The 11,159-nt window shown below is 43.4% G+C and overlaps 1 protein-coding gene across 3 annotated transcripts in view; it reads right to left on the bottom strand.

The window, feature by feature from the left end:
- LGR6 (leucine rich repeat containing G protein-coupled receptor 6) overlaps positions 1 to 11,159 on the bottom strand; it is a 160,892-nt gene that overhangs the window by 19,032 nt on the left and 130,701 nt on the right. The window contains exons 7-10 of one of the 3 annotated variants that reach the window (XM_069074571.1): positions 7,679 to 7,747; positions 5,859 to 5,930; positions 5,519 to 5,590; positions 2,176 to 2,244 (exon numbers count right to left, since the gene is read on the bottom strand). In XM_069074571.1, the coding sequence (XP_068930672.1) occupies positions 2,176 to 2,244; positions 5,519 to 5,590; positions 5,859 to 5,930; positions 7,679 to 7,747 (282 nt within the window). The remainder of the gene's footprint in view (positions 1 to 2,175; positions 2,245 to 5,518; positions 5,591 to 5,858; positions 5,931 to 7,678; positions 7,748 to 11,159) is intronic. The other 2 variants (XM_069074572.1, XM_069074573.1) reach the window with 2 other exon arrangements.

The raw sequence follows: 11,159 nt of genomic DNA, 5'->3' as shown, positions 1-11,159 counted from the left end.
TACATGCATAGAAAGAGGAGAAGGTTACATGCATGGGAAGAGGAGAATGTTACATGCATGGGAAGAGGAGAAGGTTACATGCATAGAAAGAGGAGAAGGTTACATGCATGGGAAGAGGAGAAGGTTACATTCATGGAAAGAGGAGAAGGTTACATGCATGGGAAGAGGAGAAGGTTACATGCATGGGAAGAGGAGAAGGTTACATGCATGGGAAGAGGAGAAGGTTACATGCATGGGAAGAGGAGAAGGTTATATGCATGGGAAGAGGAGAAGTTTACATGCATGGGAAGAGGAGAATGTTACATGCATGGGAAGAGGAGAAGGTTACATGCATGGGAAGAGGAGAAGGTTACATGCATAGAAAGAGGAGAAGGTTACATGCATAGAAAGAGGAGAATGTTACATGCATGGGAAGAGGAGAATGTTACATGCATAGAAAGAGGAGAAGATTACATGCATGGGAAGAGGAGAAGGTTACATGCATGGAAAGAGGAGAAGGTTACATGCATAGAAAGAGGAGAAGGTTACATGCATGGGAAGAGGAGAAGGTTACATGCATAGAAAGAGGAGAAGATTACATGCATGGGAAGAGGAGAAGGTTACATGCATAGAAAGAGGAGAAGATTACATGCATGGGAAGAGGAGAAGGTCATATGCATAGGAAGAAGATAAGGTCATATGCATAGGAAGAGGAGAAGGTCAGATGTATAGGAAGAAGAGAAGGTTACACGCACAGGGAGAGGAGAAGGTTACATGCATAGACAGAGGAGAAGGTTATATGCATGGGAAGAGGAGAAGGTTACATGCATAGGGAGAAGGCAAGGTGGGGTAAAAGGCAAGGTTAGGGTGGAGAATGAATGTTGGCACAAGGGATGTTGTATGTTTTAGCAGAAAACTGAGGCCAGGGAAATTAGTGTCAGTTTTCCATTTGGGAAGTTTTCAAATAGAGAATAGAACATAAGAAGCCTTCCCCAACCCTTCTTTCCCCTGTTAATTGTTTCTTATTTATCCTGTACATAGCTTGCTTTGTATATATTCTTTGGGGTGTTGTTTCCCCTGTTAAGATGTAAGCTCCTTGAGGGCAGGGACTGTCTTTTGTCCCTTTCTGTGTCCTGTGTTTAGCATAGTGCCTGGCATATAACATATAACAGATGTTTAATTATAAATTAATTAAATTAATGAAATTTTTATTAATCAAATTAAATCAAATTAATGTTTATTGATTTATTAATTAGTTGAGAGAAGAGGTAGGATAGTCTTGTAGAAAGAGCTTTGAAATGGTCCGTTTTAGTCTTAGCCCTACCATCGAAAAGCTGGGTGACTGTGGATAAGTTCTTCAACCTTTCTGGGTCTTACTTTTCCCACCTGTATTATAGGGATATGGCTTGCCATTCCTAACTTTATAGGGCTATTGCAAGAAAAATAGAATCAATTGATGAATCCATAGATACTTGTTATGCCAGGCCTGTGCTAACTGCTGGTAGAAATAAAAGCCCTACAGAAATACAAAGAAGGTGATGGCTCACCATCTGCCTCTTCTGGCACTAGAACTTCCTTTTGACTTTTGAGCAAAGCAAGTTGAAGGATCAAACCAGAAAAATTCATTGGATTAGGTAAAGCAAAAAAACAGGACGGAAGTCCCAGCTCCACATCCTGCTTCACATGGCCACAGTAGCAAGCTCCTAGAGAAACCCCGAGCGGCAAAAGGTATAAATGCCTTTTATAAAGAGCCAAGCCTGATCAAGAAGAGACTTCTCCTCTGGCTCTGCTGGCTCCAGGCCCACCTGGATGACCAGAGTCAGGGCCAGCAGTCAGGGGAGTCTAGGCCAGGGAGGAACTAGGCACAGGCCAACTTGCAGGGAGTGACTTTCTCATAGAGTCCTAGCCTGAGAGCTAGAAGAGACTGAAACTCTTTACTCCAGATCCCTCGTGTTATACGGGTAACAGGGCCAGAGTCGGGGAGTCATTCACCCAAGAATACACAGACAATAAGTTGCAAAGCTGGGATTTGAACCCATCTTTGAATTCCCAGTGTAATGTGCTTTCCTCTGCACCCTGATGCCTCGAGAGAGAGATCTCCTTTGAGCAGACCTGGGATGGTGATGATGGGGAGACAGGCATGGGGAGGACAAGAAAGGTCCTCAAAGGCAAGGGGTGGTGGACCCTGCTACTCACAGGATCTCCAGGTTGGTGGTGCCTTTCAGATCAGGGAACTCTCTGATATCCGTTGCACCATTCAGTGACCTAGGAATGAAGAGCAGAAAACTATAAGAGATGGTTTTGGTGGGCTGGCAGGTAGGGGTCAAAGTAGGTTCTCTGATAAGGAAAGGGCTGAGAATTCTCCTTGCCAATCCCTCAACACTTAGCCTTCTTCCTTCAGGTACCCCACCTTCTAAGGCTCAACCTCTCCTAAGCCAGCCATAGCCAGCAAGGTTGGACCCAGAGGGAAGCCCCACACAGCTGAACAAGGTAAATCCAGCTGAGGTCAGCCCACTCTACCCCATAGGGAAAAGAGGAACAAAAAGGAGTAGGCAAGTGCTGGGGGTATTCCTGTGCATTTTGACCATGAAAAAAAGATAAACAAGCAACATGGAAATTGAAATTTGTTTTTTAAAAAAGTCAGCATATTAGGTACTACCGATCAAAAAGCTACAACGCTGGTAACACGAACAACAGGCCAAGGGCGTCTAGGTGGTGCAGTGAATAGAGCACTGGCCCTGGAGTCAGGAGGACCTGAGTTCAGATTTGACCTCAGATACTTGACACACTTACTAGCTGTGTGACCTTGGGCAAGTCACTTAACCCCGATTACCTTGCCTTCCTCCCTCCAATAAAAAAAAAAACCAACAACAGGCTTGTACAGGCAGTCCCCCAGATATCTAGTACAAATGGGGGGTCTTGGGACCCCTGAGTACAAGTATTCATTTAAGCCAAGAAAGAATCTGATTTCTAGAACTGCTCTGAACTCTATATCTCCCTGCCCAGGCTCTATCTACAGCATTCAGATGGGGATTACATATTCATTCATTCATGCAAAGAACACTTATTATGGACCTACTAAGTATAGGATAACTGTACTAAGTGCTTGGGGAAATACAAAGAAAAATAGATATCATCTAGGCCTTTAAGGAGCTTACAATGTCACATGGGAAGATAAGACATGCCCACCGAGAACTATGATACAAACTAGAATATGGTAAAATCCTGTAAGAAAAAGATAAAGAGCTACGAGATTGACAATGCCTCACTTTTGCATTCATAGCCTCAGCATAGCACCTGGCACGTAGAAAACCTTATTAGATGTCTGTTGATTAACTAAAATATGAGTAATAATTTACGACAAGTAATTTATAAAAGAAAGTTGGAGTTCCGTTTATTTTATGATTCCAGTATCACTTGGGATCAAGAAGATACAATGTAAGATTTCATCAGGGTAATACGTTTTCTGTAATTTTCTGCAAGGCACATTCCCCTTTCCTGACATAATAATGAAAACAACAACAACAATAATAATAAACATTTATGTGTCCATTAAAGATTCATACAGCGCTTTCTATCTGTTATCTCCTTTGACCATCACAACAAGCCTGTGAGGCAGTTGTTATCATTCCCATTTTACTGACAGAAAACTGAGGCAGAGAGAGATATGAAGTGACTTGCCCAGGGTGACAGAGAAAGAAAGTATGTCTGAAGGGAGATTTGAACCCAGTCCTGCTCACTTATCTGCTAAATTAAGCTGCCTCTGCTATAAAATCACATTAAACATCTCGACCTGCTTTAGGGGCACTGATCTTTTCCCTCATCTGATATGGCATGTAGAACATCGCACCTGATTCTGGAGGCTCTGGGCAGCTGGGACGATGGTGTGCTGCCTGGAACGATGAGTCTCTTTCCATCAGCAGTGTGTGCCTCTGTCTCCCTACCCAAACTATAAGTTCTTTAAAGAGTAGAGGTGAGGTCTTACCCTTTTTGGAATCCCCTTCAGTATTATTTTACATAGATCAGATGCTCAATAGATGTTTGTTGGTAATTACTCTAACATGATAGACTAGACTTACAAAGAAAGTGGGAGCCAAGTTGGGTCTTAGGGAAGATCAGCCTTCTCCAGGATGCCTTCTACCTAAGTCAGGAGAAGAAGACCAACTTCCTTCCAAAGACTCCAAATAATCATCGACTTTGGCCCTGAGGAAGCCATTTCTTGCCTGATTCCAATTCAACACATGGAACCAAGCAAGGGCTATATCTGTGTATTTTCTGTATAATCAGGAATATGACAGTAAACTTTTTTTTTAAGCAATCGGGATTAAGTAACTTGCTCAAGGTTACATGGCCAGTTATTTCTGGGTGTGGTGTTGAGTATCTGAGCCCGGATTTGATCCAGGTCATCCTGACATTGGAGCCGGTGCTCTTACTCGCTGAGCCACCTGGCCGCCCCTAAGCAATTGGGGTTAAATAACTTGCTGAAAGTTACACGGCCAGGTGTTTCTGGGTGGGTGCTAAGTATCTGAGCCCAGATTCGATCTCCAGGTCATCCCAACACTGGAGCTGGTGCTCTTACTCGCTGTGCTACCTGGCCGCCCCTGCCAGTAAACTTTTAACAACAGTGTCTCAGAAAAAAAAAAAAAACCCCTACATATGCACAATACACTTTTAAGTTTAATCAGCAGTATTACTATTTCATCTATCTCTTAATTCTGGATAATCAGTAAAACAATAAATCAAGCTCTGATTTGTAGTAGTTATTGATTTCCAAGGTATAAATGCTCATGACGACAATATGACAGCATATCTGGTAACTGGTGAGAACTAGTCCCAGCACGCCCCTGTTACAACCTACCAGGAATGGCCAATCCTGAGCCTGCTTTAAGAACTAGGCTCTTGTTAATAATTAATAGCAATAAGGAAGAGGAGAAGGATAACTAACTTGCCACGTATAGGTACTGTTCTAAGTACTCTACAACTATTATCGTATTTGCTCCTCACAACAACCTGGGAGGTAGGCGTTTTATCATCCCCATGTTATAGGTAAGGAAACTGAGGCAGGAGGCTATGCCTTGCCTAGAGTCAATATAGTAAGGTATTAAGTATCTGAGGCTGGATTTGAACTTAGGTCTTCCTGACTCCAGACCCAGTGCTCTATACAACCTAACTGCTCCACATTGGCCAGTCCCTTTCTGTATACTGTTATACATGGACACATACGTAACAGGTGAAAAATTCTCTGAATGGACGTATTCCCTATTCTTGAAGACAGGAGATCATTTCGCCCTTTTTTGGATCTGGGGAAACCTAACGAAGGTCCAAAAGGTAGAATGACCCTTGAGAATTCAAGACTTATCTTGTAATGGGATCTTGCTAATTCTGCAAGGAAATTCTCATGTCACCTAAGGACTTTAATCAACAGAATCTTTGTCAAGAAGAATAAGGAAATCTTAGGGAAAGCTGAGGTTGGAAAATGAATTGGGGGAGGATGGAGATAAGAATTCCTAGCTAACCCAGTCCATTTGGATCAACTTACAGTGTATGAAGCTTTGGCAGGTACTGAAAAGCTGACCGTCCCACAAACTGGATTGGGTTGTCATAAAAGTGGCTGGAACGAGAAGACCCAAACTCCCAGTTCAGCTATACAGCTACACGAATTCTCCCCAAGCCCATTTACCCCTTACTAACTTGATTCTCCCAATTTTTTCTCTTATCAAGTCAATGGGAAATGAGTGCAGAGAGATTGTGAAGACACAACCCTTCTCTTTGTTTCTCTTTGAGATCTCTGGAAAGGTAGTTCCACCCCAAACTCCCACCCCACTCCCACTACCAGGAAAAAAAAATCCCTTACTACCCAAGAGCGTGCTGGCCCTTACATAGTCTGCAGTAATGGGTTCCCCACAAATGCCTTCTCAGGAATGGCCTTGATGTTATTGTTATGGAAACCCCTAAGAGAGAATAAACCAAAGACAGTGAAGAAATGAAAGAGAGAATTAGTACAATGAGAGAAACGGACAGTCCATTTAACTTTGTGTTCCTGGAGCAGAACACTACCTTTGGTGACCTTTTAAGGTCCCTTCCACCCTTAAATCTATGAGCCTAAGATCCTATGACCTGTTTCTGAGCCTAAAGGCCTGAAGTTCAAATCTTGTCTAATGCTCTTTGTGGTAAACCAAGTACCTCTCCCTTTCCCTGGGAAGTAAGAGAAAAGAAGGTTTCAAGTGCCTCAAAGCTTAGGCTATCTTTGAAGAACTTATAGGCAATGGGGACTTTTCCAGAACTGGAGCTTGAATGCTGAGTTCAGGTCTCAAATGTGGGGTTCTCACTCCATAGGAGATCTAAGTGGGCAGGACTATTTCTCAGGAAGGATACATAGATTAAAAGAAAAAAAAGAATGGAAACATAGCATCAGGGCCACTATGGTCCAGGGTAACTGCAGGGCGGAGGGGGTGGGGTATTTTCTGATGATGACTGAAAAGGCTGTCTGAGGACCCTTAGGTAGCTGTGCCTTCATGAAGAAGAATAAACCAGGTTAACTTATCATTTGCATATATGATTATAGATAGATCTGTGGAAGAAATGAGGTCAGTGGTATCAAGGTCACTAATTTCCTGAGCTTGGGGCCATCCAAAAGGAACTCCCTCAGGTTTCTTCCTTGACAACTAAAAATCTTTTTGTCCCTTCACCTTCCTTCTCCTCTTTTGCTTATGTATCAATGGAAAAAATGTCTCTCTGGTTTTCCAAAATTAATCTTTTCACCAGTGCCTTTGATGCCATGTCCCCACTCCATTCCTAGAGGGCCTTGCTCCATTGGTCACCCCCTCTATTTTGCATCTTCAATGTCTCCCTCTCTAATAGCTCCTTTCTCTCTGCCTACAAATATACTTGGATATTTCCTCTCCTTAAAAACAAAACAAAATCTCTTCTCCACTGGCTTCAGTGATGTGGCTCTCTCCAATTTTCCTTATATGTCCATAACGATTCCTTTTCCTTCTTCAGAGACTGCATTCTGACCCCTAAATACACGTGTCCCAGATACAGTTCTGAATTTACTTCTGTCTACACTCATTCCCAGAGAGAATCAGCTCGTATGGCCTACTCTCTCATTTTTAAGGCAAAGACCCTCAAATCTTCACCTCTATCTCGAGTTGCTCCCTTACCTTCTATGGCACATTGCTACCCAGATGCCCTGATAACAGCTCAATTTGAAAATGTCTCTAAAGGAAATAAAAGCTTATGGACTGGTTGGTTAATTGTCTCATTTCCTGCCTCTCCTAAATCAGTTCTTCCTCTCGATTTCCCTATTTCTGCTAATAGAACCTTCTCATTGTCATCCAGATTCATCTTTGACTCCTTCCTTCTCCTGGCAGCATGAGGTCCATCTGTGGTGAGGGCCCTGAGGCAAAGATCATGCCATGTATCTGGGGGGAGAGGAAGTCCAAGGCCAGGGAAGGCCAAGAGTCATTTCTCTTGATGACAAACACAGTAGAAATGCTTCAAATCAGGCTAATGAGGTCTGTGAATACTTATTCTTAAGCTTCAAGGGAGCAGAGACAACTTTAAAGGAATGTGGATGGGGAGGGGATGAAGAAGACCCCTAAGCAGGGGCTCCCTCTGCCTCTGTCCCAAATCCTCAGGGATAGTTGACCTCTTTCCTAAGAAGAGAAGACCCATGGAAACCTACAGAGGCGCTTACAATTCCTGGAGTCTGCCAAGGGTCCGGATGGCCACAGGGAACTCCAGCAACTCATTATAATTCAGGTCTCTGGAAGGCAAAAGTAGAACAGTTATTAGATGGGAGACTTAACAGGGCATGTCAGGGTCCTGGAGAAATGGAAACTTGGCTCTGGGTTCAACCAGAGAGATGGGTTTTCCAACCTTGGGGATCCAGCTGCCAACGTCTGGAAACAAATTTTAAATATTCACACTCCATCCTGCTCCCCAAATCACTAGGCATGCATTTTTTTTTCCTGTAAAAAGAGACCATTTGGAGGGAGGGTACATTCACTGAGAGGAATTAACTTCACCCCAAACAGCCCCTAAATCAGAGGCTGGACTCAAGCAGACATTGACCTATTCCTGGAGGTGGAAAAATGGGGGAGGGGCTGGTCACAGTCTTTCATTTTAATGCCCTGTGGCCTGGTCAGCCATGTCAGGAAGGACCATTGCTCCTGCTAGAAGTTTCTCTTGGCATTCTAGGCCTGTGCTGTGGTCTTATTATAGAAAGAGACCATGTTGGTTCCTGTCATTTCTCATGTCCTTAATCTATGATCCTTTGTGCTCAGGTCCCTGCCCTGGTGCCTCCTCAGTAATTAGACTGCTCAACCTCCCCTTTTCCTACCCAGCATCGAGCCCCAAATTCCCCGCCCCTCACCCAGCTCTTCCTACAGGAGACAAATGAGTCAGAGGTGCCCAGTGAAGTCCAGGTGTGCAGAGCTGGTTCTCAGGAGTGAGTAATGAATGGTGAGAGGTGGAGGAGGGTCAGCGCCACTGGCTGTCTAGAGCCCTCAGGATGACACCATTCTTCACCTTCTCAGGTCAGCCTCCTAAAGCCACACCCACCCTGACAACTGGAAAAAAGCTAGAGCCTTGGGACCACGTGGAGGCTCTTTAATTACAGGGCACCTTAGCAGGTTCTGTGGGTATAAATACCATGTTAACACGGCGATAATGAGAGACTCCTCCAGATTGCTGGGTCATTACATTTAATAGTCTTGCAGGTAATTCGTGGCAACCCTGCATCAGGGCTGAGAGAATCCAGACAAAGTCTGACTGTCAGCCAATGGCTGCATCATTGTCCCCTAACTTCCCCCTCCCTAATTAATCTATTACCCTCCAGAGTCCCTCCCCTGCCATTCATGTATATGCATTGCATAATCCCTTCCACTCCCCCTGTGCTCCATTGAGACCAGCTCCTGGCTCCATTATGTTCCAGAAGCAGAATATTCCATGGTCCGAGAAGGGGAAGGGCCATCATATAGTAGAAGATGGCAGACTCATGGAATGTCAGAGCTAGAGGTGATCCCATTCAACTTACACATTTTGCCCATAAAGAAATTAAGACCTAGAGAAGCTAAATGACTGCCCCAAGGTCACAGCAGTTATAAGAGGAACAGATTCTCTGACTGCGAAATAAATTCACTATCTTTTCCATTACCTCATTTTGACCCTCAGTCTCAGGAAAGGAGCTCTCATTGCAGTAGAGGGATTAATATTAGACAACAGAAAAGGACTTTTAACACTACCACAGGTGGTTGGAGACTAGACTGGGTTATTGGGTTACAGGGGTGGGGGATATGAGAAGGGACAGGAAATCCCTCTTCTTGGACATTGGTATGCTTTGAGTTGAGAGGAGTTGAACCTGGAGACAGAGGCATGGGGAAGGAGAACTTTACTGGCAGTCAGGTGACATGGATTCAAGTTCCACTCTGCTCATTGTGTGGTCAAGAGCAAGTTAATTCAATTCTCTGAGCCTGGAGTTTCCAGCCCCCTACAGAATGGGGCTAACAATTCTTATTCTCTGCAACAGGTTCTTGAGTTTATTGTAAGGAAAGTGCTTTTCATTAGCAGAGCCGGGGGACTCCTGAAAGTTCTCTACAATAAAGAGCTATGTAAATGTCAATAATTATTATAGTGCCTTCTCTGAAATTCTGTGATTCTTTGATTCCCAAGTCTCCAGGTAAATCCCATTTAATAGCAACTTCCAGAGATACTTTGGCAAAGATGATTGTTCATGATTTCCCCTTAAAAATAATGATAGATGGGACAAAAAGAAACAAAATTGCTGGAGATTCTCACAAGAAAATTAAAACTCACCCTAAAAAAAAAACAATGAATGAAAAGAAGAAGAGCTGATAAAAGAAAAAAAAGAAATTACAAAGAAAAGTGATTGCCCCCCAGTAGCCTGGAAATCTAAATAAATTAAAAGAAGGCTTGTTAAATTCATGGAGGACAGATTCGTAATGCCTAATGGGAACTTAAGATGTTTTGGAAGGGTTGCCTCTAAATCATTGGGACTTACCTCAAAGAGACCACTGTGTCCTCCTGCAACATGTGCTCTGGAACCTCTATGGTAACAGAACCCAGTGTTGAGGTGCCATAAGACTGACTCCCTGGGGCAAGGCTGATGTTCCTTTTTCCTCATCATTTCATTTTGATCCTTGCGCAATAACCAAACTAGATAATTCCCTCACTCTCCTTTGTTGTTGTTAGTCATTTTCAGTCATGTCCAACTCTTTGTGACCCATTTGGGGTTTTCCTAGCAAAGATACTGAGGTGCTTTGTTATTTCCTTCTCCAACTCATTTTACAGATGAGGAAACTGAGACAAACAAGGCTAAGTGACTTGCCCAGGGTCACACAGTAAGTGTCTGAGGTCACATTTGAACTCAGGACAATGAGTCTTTCTGACTCCAGGCTGGATATACCTTATCCACTGCACCTTCAATCACTTCTTTGGTCTGAGTCCAGATTAGAACCCAGGAAGATGAGTCTTCCTGACTCTATGACTGGTGCTCTCTCTACTGGGCTACCCCAGCTGCCCTTCCTAAACAGGTACTTTTCCAGAAGTAATCTCATAGATTGGGGGAGGGGAGAGGAGAAGACTGAAGAAACAACTCAGCTGAGAGTTGGGATGGGCAAAAAGCACATAGTGGGAGAAAGTTTGTACATATAATTAAGAAACTAAGACCATGAAAATTATCTGCAAAGAATTACACTGGCTGTCCCTCATACCTAGAACACATTCCCTCCTTACCTGGGCCTCATAGTATCATTCCTTTCCTTCATGAAGCATCTTGAGCACCACCCACTACTTAAAGTCTCTGGTCCCCAACCTGTCAGCGCCCTCCCTCCCAGGTTACCCTCTATTTTATTATCTTATGTTTATTTCTTTTATTTTTATTCTGTGTACATTTTTACAGGTATTTGTTGTCTCCTCCCTTAGACTTTGAACTTCTTGAGAATAAGGACTATTTTATGCTTTGTATTTGTACCCCTTGCACACAGTAAACCTGGCTTAATAAATGTCTGTTGATTGATTGATTGAATTGCAGCCTACAAACAAATGAGATAGCCTGAATTAGTTCATCCAAAAATCTACACTGGTTCAGTGCCCTAGGTAATCTTGAAAACTCTCCTTACCTAAGGTGTTGTGCATGCATAACTTCAGATTAAGCT

The sequence above is a fragment of the Petaurus breviceps genome, unplaced genomic scaffold (assembly GCF_028583685.1).
Source record: "Petaurus breviceps papuanus isolate PSGF00001 unplaced genomic scaffold, PetGlider_PUasm1.0 90895, whole genome shotgun sequence".
Taxonomy (NCBI): domain Eukaryota; kingdom Metazoa; phylum Chordata; class Mammalia; order Diprotodontia; family Petauridae; genus Petaurus; species Petaurus breviceps.
Note: the sequence above shows the minus strand (reverse complement) of the source record. Positions and strands in the feature narration are given on the sequence as shown.